General features: G+C 35.8%; 1 protein-coding gene across 2 annotated transcripts in view; it reads right to left on the reverse strand.

Moving 5' to 3' along the window:
- The window catches only part of MMP16 (matrix metallopeptidase 16), a 190,424-nt gene that overhangs the window by 67,976 nt on the left and 105,623 nt on the right, over positions 1-16,825 (reverse strand). For both annotated transcript variants that reach the window (XM_069779627.1, XM_069779628.1), the window contains one exon: positions 12,617-12,921. In XM_069779627.1, coding sequence (XP_069635728.1) covers positions 12,617-12,921 — 305 coding nt within the window. The remainder of the gene's footprint in view (positions 1-12,616; positions 12,922-16,825) is intronic.

A 16,825-nucleotide genomic window follows, 5' to 3' on the forward strand; every position in this document is an offset into this window, starting at 1 on the left:
GCTTCCTACTGGAAAGCAGGGAGCTGAGTGCAGGGTAACTGGCGGCACGCTGCTCCCACAGCTGCTCTGCCACAGCCCACACTCCGGCAGGTCTGGGACCATTATCTCTCCACCTCTGCCAGCCACCATGGCCAGCCCTGCCAGTAACACAAGTGTTCATTAAAAACCAAACAAACCAGCTAAGGACTGACTGTTGGTATATATTGTAGTTGCTAACTCTTCCTGAAGCTCAGGCCCTAATATTTTTACTGTTTCTGCTAGCACTGCTAGCTGGAGTAGAGCTAGCAACATTAATCCGATGTCACTACCATATCTTCAATTTCCTGAATACTCAGTGATAATCCTCATACTGACATTGCATCAGTTCCTAAACTGCATGGTAAGAAAGGAGCTACATACGATTCTTAGAAAAGCGAAACTAAAAGTATGTTTACATATTACCATATTACCAGCTGTGCATTCAAAATCTAAGTAGTGCAATCCATTTGTGAATTACCATATTTAGACCAATAGGAGAGTGTTTGTCCTGCCATGCTGAGCAGGACAGAGGATAGCCTACACCAGTAATTACCTTTTCTGAGTGTAATACTGAACTGTTTCCAAAACAGGCATCTCTGCTGCTGAGACAAATTTCTTTGGACCCCAGTTGGTGCTGTTATTTGGAAGTACTTATCACTTCGGTTCTCCTCTAATCTGAAATTGCATGTGATTCAACATCACTGGTGGAAGTCATCTAGCTACAGAAAACTGTAACACAAATGTCTATACCTGCACCTTTCACAGCCAGTGATGAGAAACAGGTATTTCAGGACATGATTCATCTAGTTTATTTTAGACACCTACTTCAGGATGCAACAAATCTTACCCAGGAAGGCAATATATCTCTCCTCTAACTCTAAAGCGACTCTGTGAGATTAACTCAGATATAAATATCAACATATGGTCAGATTAATTCCACCCCCTTAAGTCTTCTGGCTTCTGACTTAGGTCTTTTCATTTAAGTCAGTGGCAAACCATTAATTATAAAGGTACAGGATAGGGACTTAAGTGATATATCTACTAAACCAGGAAGCATTCATCATTGACTTGAACTAGAGACTTAAACCTGTCCACTACAACAAAACGTTTTGCACAAAACAATATTCTTCTTTTAATTTAGCTTTTTTTAATTATAATTTTTTCTGTTTTCATCCTTTTTCCCAACCTGATGTTTTCACTGTAGATGTTTCTAGGTATTGGTGTTAGCTGCTCAGCACTTTTTGAAACCCAAGCCACTTAGGAAGGAGTCTAAATATAGATTAAAAACATTTTGGCCTCAACAACATATAGTTTGAGCATTTGGAAGTGAAGAATTGTCAGGATAAAACACAAATTCTCTAGGCTTGAGAACACAGATATTGTAGAAAATCTTTCATTAGTTAGTTATAAACTATTCTTGAAAAAGTCATATATAGTATTACCTTGTATTTTAAGGTTATCTTACATTCTTCTACTTTTGCAACAACAATCCATTAAATTTCTGCCTAATAGATAAATAAAGATGTAATTACTATAAAAGTCTTGTCTCATTCTCTCAGGAACCAATGACAACATTGATAGTAATTGGCAACATGATTTTCCAGATTCTGTTTGCCCCTGAAGAGGGAGGGGGAAGGAGAAGGCCGCACAGTAATAATCTAGAGAACATCTTTGGGAAAAGTCAGATTTCCTAAAGCTGCTGTCTTGGTGAAAAAGTCTCCATGAAGTGGTCCTAGCAGCAAACAGAGACTTGAAAGTCTCTGGATCACATGAGTTGGAATGCTAAGCCTGGTGCCTGCTTTAAATGACAGCAATGCCACTTTTGGTTTAAAGGGACAATTTGAGGATCATAGATAGTTTCTCTTTCCTAAATTATTTCTACTAGCAGATCAGACTGAAAAGAAAAAAAAATAATAATTTCAAGCCATTAATTCATGAGATGATTTTTTTTTAGTTGTGAACTGATTTCAATTTATTTGCAATAATAAAGGTGATTTTGTCTTTTTTTAACCCAACATGTTTGAGAGTATGGCTTTTCACAAGCTCTCCATAGCAAGTAATCTTTCAAGAACCTGAAATTCAGTCTCTACTGTGAAATCTCATAGGTCATAGGGTACTATAGTTACTATTAGCATTAGTTTTCTTAGTATTATTTTTATATCATACATTTTAAAGAAATATCGCCTTTTTGTAAGCTGATGGATAACACTTATAAAAAGATGCACAGGGGATAAGAAAAAAAGTACTAGAATATGTTAAATTCTTTCCTTTTTGCCCCTTCTCTATAACTTTCTGTCATGTACAAGAATTATACGAAGCGCTCTCAGATTCAGGACTCAAAATCTGCTGAGCTTCTTTCTAAGAGGAGGAAAGGTTAAGGTAGGAGCTAGATTTATTTATTTGTTGTGTGTGAGGTGTTATTTTTTTTTTTCCTTGTCATTCCCACACAGTAACCATATGTGAGCGGTTCTGAGGTCATAAAAATGATCATGAAGGGGATAGCCCACATTTTATGTATGCACTTATTCAAAATACATCTGTTTGCCTAACAAAAAAGCCTTCCCAATGCTCTTTTCTAGCATACTGCAGGGCAAAAAAAGAAAAAGAAAAACACCAAAACAAAACCAAAAAACCCAACATTATTAGTTTCAACTTACTAATAATTTTAACAAACATTTTTCAGTTAAATTTCCCCACATTAACTCAGTACTCTTAATATACCAATATGAGTGTCTGATCAAATGAATCCAGTTTGGCAGAATAAACTTATCTTCATTATTGTATAAACAGTTGTTTGAGACAAAGACATATTTGAGAAAAAAAAAAAAAGCAGTTCTTTTTCTGTGAATGTAGGTGCAGTGGTTGCCAAAATTGTCTGCAAGGATCCATTCTGCCTTTCAGCTAGATGTTTCCTTGGCAGTAAAGTTGATGTAACAGACAATATGAACTTTCCTCATTTATTTCCATGCAAAGTCAGCCAGCTTCATTTTAACACTTTTTATCAGCAGTTTAAGACAGGCTAGCTGATTGCAAACTGAGGCAGATGGCAAATGCAAGCAGTTTGTTCTACTGGCCCCAGTATGTGGGAAATAACCTCCAGTTGCAGTTTGAATGAATAACTGAGTTTGCAACTTCCCTAACTACTCCACATAAGCTTGCAATGATCTATGTTTACCTACACCGTGATGGAAGCAATGTGCAATTTAGTGGCTCAGGCTACACTGCTTTTTTTGGTTTGTGACCTGCATCATGACCATCTCTGTTTGGCAATTAAGCCACAGCATAAATAAAACCTTGCTTCTATAGACACAAAAAGCACAATATAAGATGTGCATAAGAGTCTACATTTCCATTGTTTTAATTAAGAATATCACAAAGTCCATCTTCTTGACATACTCCTCAGCCTCTCTTACGGTTTGCATTATAATGCACTTGGCAATTCTAGGCCAAGAAAGAAGCCAAGAGCATGATATTGCACGCTGATAGTTCCTGGGATGTATTGAAAGCAGCTGGCTAAACACACATGTAGAACGTGGGGCTGGATTCATCCACAAGACTGCTTTCACTGACTGCCAGTGTTTAACAGACCTCCCTTTTAACAACATGCAAATGAAGTGCTTTTCTCAAAGGGGAAAAGGTGCTCCATGAAAGCAAAAAAACCTCCCCCAAAACAATAAAAATAAGGTTATTACCTTTCCAACAGTTAATATTTTCCATCATGTGGCTTCCAGCCAGTAAATGGGGTCTAGCAGACAGATCCTATTCTCCTATCTGTAGAGCCCTATGTCTAATGACTGAGTCCTCACAAGCCAGCCAGGACCATTTATGGTTTAATTTTTAATCATTTTCCATCCCTTCAATAACTGAAAGGGACCTTTCTATTCTCAAGTGCAGCTTTCCATCCTATGGCAATACTTTCAAGGACACTTTTTATGCAGCAGACACTGGATGTTTCAGAGTTACCATTTTATGTAAGATCTTGGGGTGACTGGATATGGAACAGGTGAGCATATGCACACCAGGCAAGTATAATCCATGGAAGGTTTCGAAGTTTAAGGACAGATTATCCTGTTAAATTCTATTGGCACAACATGCACTTACTGATGGGGAAAGACTGGTTTGCTTTTTAAATACTGGAAGCCTTGAGGTTAGCAATAGAAAGTATTAACTGTGTTGACCCCTCAGTTAAGTTGGATTTCAGGGGGAATGGTGAAATGAAAAGAATCAATCGTTACTCCATTTGTCTGCAACTTGCAAAGTTCTTTTAAATATTATCTTGGCATCTTCATCATTGTACTATGTTATAAATGTAATAGTTGGGTTTTGCCATCTTTTATAATATTGCTAATTCTCTCATTTTGCACTCAAATAGATTCAGTTTAAAATAGAAGTTGTGCTTCCTTAACCTTAATAGTACATATAAATAAAGCTGTAACTCAACAGGCTAGGTCTCTTTATCCTGGAAACAAGATATGGACAGAGGTCCATAAAGTTATGAGTGGCATAGATAAAATTATTAGGAAATTACTTCCTCACAATACGGGCACCAGTCTACCTAAAGTGAATTTATCAACAGCAGGTTCAAAATTCAGAAAAAGGTAGTTTCTCAATGTGTATAGAACACATTGTCACGGGATGTTGTGGATACCAAATGCTTACATGAATTCAAAAAGAGATTACACCAATTCATGAAAGGAAATCCCTCAAAGGCTATTAAACACAAAAATATGGCCTGTGGCTCAGAAATTCAATGAGCCACAGATTGCTGGAAGCTAAGAGGGAATATGCTAGGGTTTTGTTGCCATATGTTTGCCCTGCTCTTATTCTCTTCCCTAGGTATCTGTTAATAGCCATAACTGGAGATAGGATATTTTGTAGGATAACCTTTGATCTGAACCCATGTTGGAAATTCTGTGTTTAAAAGTATATACACAAGTATAATACAATACAAATTCAAAGAAGATATTAATCTTTTACATATTTATCCTAGTACAGAACTGGAAAACAAGCATGTAACAACTGGAAGGCCACACTGTTTGGTTACAGATCAAATTTGATACTGATAAGAGCTTATTAAAAATATATATATTCAATTAAGTAAGAGCACTATGCTTTATGAAATTAAAGTCATGGTAATGTAATACAGAGCTTCCTTTAATCTGAAATACTTGGCTTGCTTTATACCTAACCATAGCATATGACATGAGCATGGTTTGAGACACAGAGCTCTCTTAGGAGACTTAGTTTTCACAACTCCACTGGTTCATATTTCCAGCAGCATATATCTCCTGCACTGTGTCAACCACACTGGCAGCCAAATGAAATTTACTACAAGTTGATCTATGCAGTTCAGAGATCAGGATTTTCATAAATTTTTCTTGGCTGCCAACACAGTGCCCACAGCAGAATCTATGCACTAACTGGAGTCCAAGCACATTACACTAGATACTCCATTTGCATCATGTCCAAGAATCTTTTACTTGACAATTGACAAACAGCATGGTACAAAGTGACAGGTTTGGGTTTTTTCTTTTTATTGCCTGTAAAACTTGAATAATTTTTTGAATGATGGAGAGTTAACAAAAAAATTACTGAATTCTTGAAGTCTTGGTTTTGTTTTTGTGAGAACACAGCTTCATGTATATACAAGTAACAAATATTCCACATGAATGTAAGCACTCTGCGGCAATGCTCTCCTTACATTTAAATGTAACTGTACACTAAACTCATCTATTACTTCTGTAATGGAGTTTCACTTGCTATTATTTATTGCATATTGTTTGATGGAAGAACTGGTTTCTGTAGAATTTCAGTATGGTATAGTAGCTGCCTTGGTAAATTTCCTACAGAGGTAAAAAATCATGCATTTTACTTTGATTTCTATTTCTCCTGCAGATACAAGTACTAAGATGAGTATCAAACTACATTACTATCTACTGTGCTTATCTAAGGAAAACTTAAACTTTATACCGTCTGCTACTGGAAGACACAGTACTATGGTCAGATTTTAGCCGGTAATTGTTACATTAAGAATCATGTCTAATGTGCTTGAAATCTAAGCTCCCAAGAAATCCTTGTTTTCCCCAGGAGCTACTTCTAAATCTTGCTCTGTTTTAAAAAGCTGCACTTGTGTAAGTAGGTCAATCTTAAATTAATCTAGTTAAAAGCAGTGCATTCTCCATTCAAACTGGTTTAACACTCCTTTAAATAGGCTTAGATGCATTCAGTAATTTCCCAGAAAAAAGAGCTGCTTTAAACAAGGTTTAAACTAACTTAAGTGCATGTAGCCAGACAAATGTGAAATCAATTTTGATAAACCAATGCAATTTTTGAAATAGAAATAAGAGTTTATGCTTTAAGTTAGAGATGTTTACCTTCTGACAGATAGCAAAAATGTTTTCATACACTCTCAGGTGAAGAAAGGAAATATCTAAATTAAGAAGCCATATAATATATGATATGTATTAGTAATGAATTTTGATCTCTATTAGAACATAGTGTATATATCTTCATCCATGATCACCCCTTCTCTGAATGCCTTTCTTTCTGCTGTCTGTGTCATAATTTTTAGGATTACATGAGACCTTTCCTATATTTAATAGGAATTATGTCTATAATAATTCATGCAATAAATCCAAGGAAAAGAGATTGGTGGAAAATATGTAAGGCAGTAGTGAGGAAGAAGAATAGATACATCTCAGTCATTATTCCCAACTGATAGGAATAGTTTGTGTTTCATTCAACACGCAGGTAGCAGTGACTATTAACTGCAAATTCATGACAGTCCTTTCTTTCTTTCCCTGCCACTATCTGCCAGAATGAAACTTCTGAGCATAGTCACTAGTTAAGGACCCTGGCTTTGATGGGTTGGGGTTGCCAGGGAATATCAGAATGTTACACGAACTGGATCCATGAAATGGCTCTTGGGGTTTGCCAACAGAACTAGTCAAGATACACAGATTTCTAAAGATGAGACAGCTTTCCCTGAAGTGACTCTTCAGAAGACTGTTTTCACTCTTCATCTGTCCTTCTCTTGGGTCTTACTTCAGAAATGGTGAAGGGTCTGAGATTCATTTAGCTTTTGAAACTGTCTGCTTTTAAATTACTAAGAAAACTTCAAACTAAACTGAGTCTAGTTCTTGTCCTCTCCAAGGCTTTACAAGGGATTTCTCCAAAAAGCCAAGCCAAACAAACAAAAAACCAAACAATCAAATAACACTTCCTCTCCAAAATACAGCAGCTAATGATCTTATAATAAGGGACATATATCTACTTCATCACTTCAGAAGCAGACCCCACTGTATAGACTGCCTTTAGCACCTCTTAGATCAAATGTTGCCACCTCTCTTTCTCAAAGTTCTGTTACAGGATCATAGGCAACCTTCAGTCACAAGAATGAGGCAATGAAATAAAATCTAGTGAGTACTGTATATAATATATGTTTTGACTTCTTTCTAATTTGCATTTTCTGAAGTACACAGAGGAAAACTGGCCTAGTGAAATTTTTTATGGTTTTATTACTATATGCTATTAAGAAGGCAAAATTGCAAGATAATTCCTATTCCTAATTACGTCATTGTAGTAGTACACCTGCCATTTTTTTCCAGTAGCAAACATCTATGCTCAGCAGACATTATTAACAGCTTTCAAAAGACTGTTGCTCAAAGTTAGAATGAAATTTGGAGAATATAAGTAGAAACAAATAATTTTGCCAGTCTTATGATAGGGAAAGTAACTTATCTATAAGACCTTGTGAATGTGTATGGCCCATCATGCTGCAGTAACTTGGAGGATAGGGGAGGAGGAGACTATAGGCTCTGAGGCTTAACAACTCCATAATGAAGCAGATCTTCCAGAAATCTAGCACAGTACTTGTTCTGCTAGAATCTGATACTTCAAACTCTAATTACATTGCAGTGCATCAAAAATTTCAATGCTGCAGATTTAAAAATGGACAGATGTAAATAATATGTAGGAAAGCCTTGTTAAGGCTAATAAGAACACCACTTTCACTTTTGGTACATGAAGACAGGGCATAGGACAGGATTCTTCTGCTAGCTACTAGAAAATTTACTACAGAGACAGTCCCTATACCCGCTGCTCCCTGGCAGTGACTTTGAATTTCATCATAGTGATTTGAAATATTGCAACTGAAAAAAATACTTTGAAAAATATTTTTATTGAGGATTTTGACAATGCGGTATCTCCAAAATATTGTTAGCAGGAGGTCATTGTCCTTTTCTGGATTTAGATACATTATTCATTGTCCATAAATTTTTCATTCAAAAAATGAGGTGATATGTATCACCTAAATGAATTGGAGTCATGGGATCAATGAAATCTCTCCCTTGCCTTAAGACTGGTTTATTAAGATTTCTTCCTTTTCTTTTTTTTCTCCACTTTTTCTTTCCTGCACTTAAGTTCAGAAGAAAATAAGGATTTAGAATTTTTCTTAATAAGTGCTTATTTTTCAGATAGCTACTTATGTAACTTGATTTTCATCTCCTGTTTATTCTTTTCTTTTTTTACATCTTTAAGTGTACATACTGTGAAATGTTTTCCTGTGATATTCCTATCCTTTCTGATTTCCTATTCCTGAACAATGTTTCACCTTTAATGTTTGTTTCCTCCATCCTCTTCTTCTACCATAGTTTCCAAGTGTTAGCAGAATAATCTGAGTTTTAACCGGGACTCCCTAGGAGCACAAGGTACTTCATAAGATGCATGAAAAAAACATCCTGTCCCAAATAATTTACAAACCTAAGGGTCTCGTCTCACACTGAAGCCTGGACAGGCAGACCATAAAGTAAACGGGGTCTACTATAGGTGAAAAGGCCTACTCCCACAGAACAACTTGAAAAGTAGATTTCCTAAAAGAACAAGTGGAACTGAAAGCTGACTGGAGGAAGGATACTGTCCAATGCATACAGACACTTTTTCCAAAGTATTGGAAGACTACCATTTTCCCACCTTGCAAAAAACCCCAAACACCTTTTATCCTCCAGTATATCCCTCCTTTCCTAGCAAAAGAAATTCTGTCCTTGCTTCCATTGCTCCCCTGTGACGGCAAGTTTCTTGTTCTTCTTTCTGGCCAATACTTCTGGCATCACCTGCAGCACTATGGAAGGAAATTCAGAGGAAAGACCTCTACAGCACAGCTGGAGTTAAGGTACCAGCTGTACTCTGCTTACAGGGTATTATGAAAACAAAGAAATACATCATTTTAGAGAGTCTGCAAGTGTTAAATTGTATGACAGGTTTTTTGCTGAGCGACGGGCCCATTAGTCTTTACTCCTACTCCTTACTCATTCTTTAGAGTGAGGGAGGAGTCAAAGCACAGATCTCTTCCCCAGAACATGATTGATAAGATAGATCTGTGATCCACAAAAACAGACCACTGAAGTGAGAACAAAGGAAAGCAGCACTGCACTGCGGAGATGATGCATTTCTGTTGGAAGTGTCCTTTCAGTCTAGAACATCATTAAAACCAAGCAAAACACAAGAAAATCAAGCAAATATGATAAAAAAAAAAGAAAAAAGAAAAAAAAAGCCCAAAACCCCAAACCTAAAGTATGAAGACACTGCAAGTAACTAGTCAGGATAAATCACCTTAGGAATTAACTATCCTCAGAATACTGAATTTGTATATGATTCCTCATTTGGAATACAAATTATTTTAAGAAGGACACAGTTTATGAAAGCATTTCAAGAAGTTGCCTGTCTCTTCTGAGGTAGACAGTATGCAAATAGTTTTCATTAGAAGAACAGTACAAGGTGGAGAACGAAGCTAGTACTTTTCAAGAGGATCTTATATGTGCATTTTTGCTGCTAAATAACCAGGTTGGTCTGTGTTTTCAAATCACTCTGGAATAACAGAACAGGAATCAGAGAAAATTAGCCCTTTGGGGTGGGAGTTAATTTAGAAATAAAAATAAATCACCAAATCTTTTTCCCCTTTTATTGGATTTCGAATAACACTACGTGAAGATGACTACTGGACTACTGGAGCGATGAACCCTAAAAAAAAATGACACTCACCTGGGAAAAATGGCTCATAGCTAAGATCATAAATATATATTTCAACCTTCTGCTTTTCAGTACTCTGAGTCTGAGCTCAAGATGATAGGAAGCCTAAGAGAGCTTAAGTCTTTTCTTCCTGTCAATCCCAAATATCATGCTTGCGTTCTTTTTCAACCCAGAAATTTTTTCCAGTCACAAAAAAAAAATAATCATCTGGATGTTCCTTTAGGATTCCTAGATGTAAGCTAATGCAGTAAGATCATCAGCAGAACTTGGCCTACCTGATACCTGGAAATCACCAGTCAGACAAATAGGCACTCTGCATATACACATCAACTGCACATATGTTGCTATTTCTAGAGTTACAATGACATAAGGCTTTTGTCTGGACAATAGCTATGACCAAAGATCTGTGGTTCATATCAATTCAACAATGAAACTAGGAGTTGCCAAAATTCTTCAGAAAAATTGCATTGATAAGATATTTATTTAAGTCATCATGTATTTCGCACAAATTTTCCAGTCATAAAATATCCTGGGTTTTCTACCTTGACTATTCCATTCTAACAGGAATATGTCTCCCTCAAAAAGTATACATGAGCACACCAAACTACGTAAGCTATTAAATTTGCAGAGTAAATTTCCAGCGATACCTATTAAACCTTCATGATATAGATAGCAAAACTGTTTTTTAATAAAAGTTCAATGTTCTAAGATACATAAAAGCATGATTTTAGTGACAGTATTTTACTTTCACTTGATTTTTTTCCTTCAAAATCTCTTAAAATTTATTAATACAAGACATAGCTTTTGAAAACTGCTCTACAAAACTCAACCACAAAAAGGCATATAAAGACATAAGTGCCCTTTTGCACTCTGAAAATTATTTAAGTTAAAGGAGAAGGAGATAGCCAGAAGTTTGCACAATTTCATACAGACTAAAAGTATCCATATGTGGAACTGCTCCAAAAGAGTTATCACATTTAAAATTGACACCTTGACTTCAACATACACATGCCTGTAGATTTTTCTGAGTGCTTGAAGTAATAGCTCCAAAAACACACAACATAACGTGCAGTGTTGGTGGCCCGCTGAGGCCCATAAAAACACGTTAATTTTAGCCTCACGATGCTGTGACTGACTGAACTGCACAAACAGAAGATTCCCACTATTGTTTCTTTGAGCTAAACTTGTGAAAAGGGCAAATATGAGCAGTGCAATACCACAGATTTTGCTCCATTAAGAATCTAGGGCTTGGTCCACAAGAAATAAGCTTCTTGAACCCATTATACTACTAAGGGCTTTCACAGTGCAGTACACTGCTCTTGCTTCACTGACCCTGGCACAGCATAAGTATTGCACCATTAGAACAGTCACAATACCGTATTTATACTCCTGAAGTATTAACTTAAAGCTTTGTTGCAAACTCCAGGCTACAAATACTGCTACATAAAAAGCTCTGAATTTTACTTGGAAGATCTCATGTGAGAAAGGGAAAGGAAATGAATTAGATAAAGCTTCTCATTGTTCACAAATTCAGTGTAACATTGAAAGACAACAGTTCTGCACTTCTTGTCATCTTTATCATCTTTTGTATGCCAGAAACGTCCTCTTTGTGCATCTGTGAATCATCTTTTGTGCATCATTGTTTGCTGAAGAGACTCTCTCAACTCTGTAACTGGCTTAGAGAGATCTACTAGGACAACTGAGGCTACTTGGAGCCAAAACCTGTCAAAGCATCAAAGCATCAAACACAGAGTATGTCTACAAAAAACTCTTCTTCGATACTGTTCTGCAGAGATGCAAAGGCTAGCTTAAATTAGGTTTCCTAGATAACGGCAGTGATTTAGTCACATGAATTTGGAGCTCAGCAAGGGCCAGACTATACTTCTGTGAGAAGTAACTTTAAAGAGTATCTTTAATCTTGATTTGGTAAATTTTAGGTACGTCAAGTACACTATGCGGTCATTTATTTGACTATGGGGAATGTGCAGCTTAAGTAAATTGGAATTATTGTTGGAATTAACAACTCCAAAAGACGTTCAAAAGTTATTGGAAAACACTGACTCTGTTCTTGGAATGGCATCTTTAAGAGTTGACTTTAAATGCTGCCACTGTACCACCATAAAGAAAAACTGGAGAAGACTAGATTTTATGTACATTGGTATCCACTGTACTGGTGGGTAGTCTCAGTTTTTCTTAACCTCTCTTATATCACTGCTAAAGAACATTCCACATTTTTCCTAAACCTAAATAAGATCTATATGGCAAACAATTTCAAAATTAAAATAGTTTATGTAAATATTCAACAGTACAATATTTGAATGAACACAAAGGTTCCTAAAAAGAATTCAACGTTTTTCAAGAGAAACACATTTTCATACTGTGACTTACATTTAGACAGAAACTTTTCTGCCTCAGATTCTAATAGACCAATCAAGTGAAGATATTTCTAAAGTAAGGTGAACTTAGGACAGAAAACTGTGTGACTTCAGGGACAGGGAAGCATGGAAATAGTTCTTTTAGCTGAAAATTCATGCCATTTATTTATTTTGTTTATACTGAAATCTTCTCTTACCATCATGATTGGGGTTTCCCAAAGTCCATGGCTCATCTGAGTCAAAATGAGTGTCTCCCCCAATTCCTGGCCCAGGGAAATATGCATGAGCCAAAAATCCTCCCTCCCCATCAAAGGGAGAACTGTCTCCATGAAAACCTGATGCAAAAATGATTGTAATATCAACGTCCCTCTTGCCATTTTCTAATTCAATATAAGGAACTTCTTCAAACGTTAGAGGAGTTACATTCTGCCACACATCGAAGGCACGGCGAATGGCTTTACGAGTTTCAGCATCACCTACTTTTGGAGTGACGTTCTTTATGCTGAAAGAAACAGAGAAACGTTACATAGATTAAATTTGCAAGTGCTAAGTGACACTGCTTACATCCATTTCCCCCTAATTATTAAAAGCACTGTGCTTTTAATAAAACGTGCTAGTCTAGCATTATATCCTTTAAGAAGAGTATTTGTAAACAAGCTGGTGTGAAATTATTGTGTCAATCTGCATAGCCCTTTATGCTAGCACTTATTATGTGTTAGCTAGGTTTCACTCAGCAGTACAAAATTCTTATTTTTAGAAGATTAAAAATATTTTAAAATGAAAAATTCTTAACAGTGGGATAACCAGATTAATCAACCACTGACTGTTTACCTCCTGGACAACAATTAGAATCCTTCACAGCTAAAGAATGGCATGTCATTTCTGATCAGAAGAAGTGTTTCCAGTTAAATGAAATTTTAACTTCTTAGTGAGTACATTAACAATAGCAGAGCTCCATTCTGTGACCACCAACCAGTATTCACAAAGCCTTAAAAACAGTTCTTGTTGCATTTGTAACTGGATAGATAATTCCTTATCAGAAACAAAGCTTTTTTAATTCAATATAGGCTAAGATGTCCTTTTATGATCTGATTACTTCTATAAATCTTACATAAAACTGTAGAATTCATCAGAGAAATAATTTTATAGAAGATAACTATGTGCTAATTCATAAATATATATTTAAACAGAAATTTCATTCTCCACTACTTCTTCAAATGACACACATAAGAGGCAAAAAAACATCAGAATTACAGTTGAGTTCAGAGTCACAGTTACTAGTAAATTATAGTGGGATCATCCTTTAAAAAAATTTTATTTATTTTTATTATTGAATTCAAGAAAAGAATGGCAATAATCAATTTCAGACCTATCCAATTTCCTCCATCATTTTTACTCAGTTCATATGGCCAGCAAAAACTCCATTAGGTTTGTGTCTGTTCTGAAACTGCTGTAATTGGATGCTCTTTTTTCATTTGACATGTGCTTGACTGAATGTCCAGTACAAATTTCAGAAATTACATAGTTCTAGAGTATCTGTAAGATTTATGTAAGTTTACACAGCATGGCATGATGGAGAACAAAAATATTTTCATGAATAAACCTGGACTGATTGATTTGTTTGGTGCATTAAATGTGCTTGATTATATGGTATTGTAAGTTTATATAAATGGAAATAAATCCTTCAAGTCTAATTTTATAGATTTGACTTCACATATGTAATGTTTTGTTCATAGATTCATGTAAAAAACATAAAGTTACCTGTTTTGACTTCCACTCAAAAATATTCTTGTGTTGAGTCCAATAATGCTAGTCTAAGCAAAGCATTATTTCTTTTTAGCTAGTATGGATGTTCCAAAGAGGTATGACAGATTAGAAGATAATATACTGAGGGAATCCACTGCTTCCCTTGATCTTTTGTTCCAAAGATGATTTAACCAGTCATTACATACTTGTGCTTATTCTCTTATTTGTTTGGCTTGTAACACTGGTTCTTGTTCTGCCTTTCTCTTCCACATACATGAGCTATAAGAACATTCTTCCCCCCTAAAAGAGACATTTAGAAGACATTTCTGCACTGCAAAGTCATTACCTTTTTGTTGTCTCTTTGAAATTAAAAGTTTGAACTCTTTAAATCTCTTACTATAAGACATTTTCTTCAGTCTATTAAATATTTTCTGTGATTTTTACTGAAGTCACTCCAATTTTGCAATGTTCTTTTAATACTGACTCTGTCAGAACTACAAAGTACTGCTGTACTGATCTTGCTGTCGGAGAGAAAAAGTCCTCTGATCTGTAGGGCAGCCTTATCCTATATGATGTAAATGTCGAGTGATTCAAATTGCTTTGTATGATGCCCTTTCCTGATAGTTATTTACTCCTCAGTAATTTTATGATCAGTGTTGTGTTGATTTTCAGGTGATTAAAAAAATATTGGATGCACTGGACCAACTATCATCCCTGCAGAACTCCTCTCTGAAAGCTCCCTCCTTTGTGAATTACTTTTTTGACATGTTTTATTTAGCAAGTTCATAAGCTAATCATCCTGTGCCCCTTGAGAATGTACAGTATTTTACAACCAGAGTGTCATGTGGCACTAAATCAACCCATCTCACAAAGGCACACTTTCACTGCCACTACCAAAAACTTGACAACAGTTAACCTGTTGCTATGCTAAGAATACCATTTACAAAGCTGATGAATTTTCTCTTAGTCAGTCCTGCAGTGTGCTTTCTAAAGCACGTAAATTGTCTCAAGCACAGCGCCTTGAAGGATTAGAGCCTCTGTTATTTGCTACGTATAATGAATACAGCAAATAAATCAACGGGCTTCATAGAAAATAGAATATGTCTAGCAAAACTGATATTTTGATGTAGGAAAAGTTCATCTGAAAGATATAGTTTGGGGGTTTTTTATTGTTTTGTATTTAGGAATCTTAGTAGTGGGTCTAAGTCACGCTTTGGGTTTATGTAAACAGCAAAAGTATGGTCTTATGCTGTGATGTGATATGTGACATTAGGAAATGGATAAAAACAGATCAGAATTTTGTATTGGTGGTAAATGACTTGGTGGATGAATTACTTGGTCTAAAAGGGTTCGAGTCATATTTTAAACCATATCACTTCACATTTTCTTGCTTTTTGTGCACAGAATTAAGTTTTAGTCCTTGATTACAAATGGAAAAATAAGCCATTGTGCTAGTTTCACCCACATTAACTAGGGATGACTACCCATGATGGGAGACCTTTTCCAGGGGATTCAGCTACTGAATTACTTTTGAAATAGCATCCTACATCTCAAGATTCATTGTCAAGAGGAAAGATTTTTCAAAGCATACATTCTGTATTGAAACAAGACAGACCTTTGGCTTCCACAACAAGCTTCTGGAGAGGGTAAGATTATACTGAAAAATGTAGCTTCTAAAAGAAATGAAATAAATCAGTAGTTATACCAATATAAGAGTATCTCCAGAAAATGATTGTCCATTTTAATGTGTTTAACACAAGCAAATATTGTGTGTAATATGAACGTTGAAGTTGTCTAGCTGGGAACTTTGCTTAGAATAAATCCAAGTTATTTTACATTTCTGTTATGGTGGTGATTATATAACCTCCAAAGGGGAAGTACAGGAAGAAGATCAGTCCATACAGACAATGTTTCAACTACCAGAGATTCTAGGACTTAAAAGTCTTCAGTTTAGACATATCACTGCAATAGCAAATAGTCTTATATGAACCCTTTTCCTATTACATTTGGCTCTACATCTTACAGCCAGCAGTCACCTAAAATAGTGGTAACTGTCACTGGTAACAAAAAAAGGAACTGAGTATCTTGCACTAAGCATGTCCAGATAATGGAGCTCAAGTAAAAATAAGTGAAGGACATGCCAACTCAGAACCACTCCTATTGCAAGGTGGCAGCATAGCAAGACAAAGGCCATCACAATAAGAAAACAATATTTCCTAAATATGACTTTCCTAACCTCCAAGTCTAGTGATCATTTCACAGTAAAGGTGTTCATTAGAGAGAAAGATCTAATGCTGACCTTGACCAGATCAGCAGTGCAACCTTATAAAGAGACTGAAGAACATACAATTCCTTCCAAAGGGAAAGTACTTTAGTAAGCAAAAGATGATCTGTAAGATTAAATATTTACTTCAAAGTCATTTTTTACAAACTATTAAGCTGAGTGATGCTTTGTATAAATTTTGAAGGCTGTTATTCTTAGACAACCACAGCCATGTATCAATTGAATACAGTATTTTGTGATTATTATTGCTGTTTGATGCAAACATGGCTTTCAACCAGGTAGTTGCTTTAGTCATTATGTCTTTTAAATCCATGTCTTGCACAAGAGATTTCACGAGTGATATACACTTTTCACACTGATCTACTATTTCTACAGA

The sequence above is a fragment of the Haliaeetus albicilla genome, chromosome 3 (genome assembly GCF_947461875.1).
Source record: "Haliaeetus albicilla chromosome 3, bHalAlb1.1, whole genome shotgun sequence".
Lineage (NCBI taxonomy): Eukaryota > Metazoa > Chordata > Aves > Accipitriformes > Accipitridae > Haliaeetus > Haliaeetus albicilla.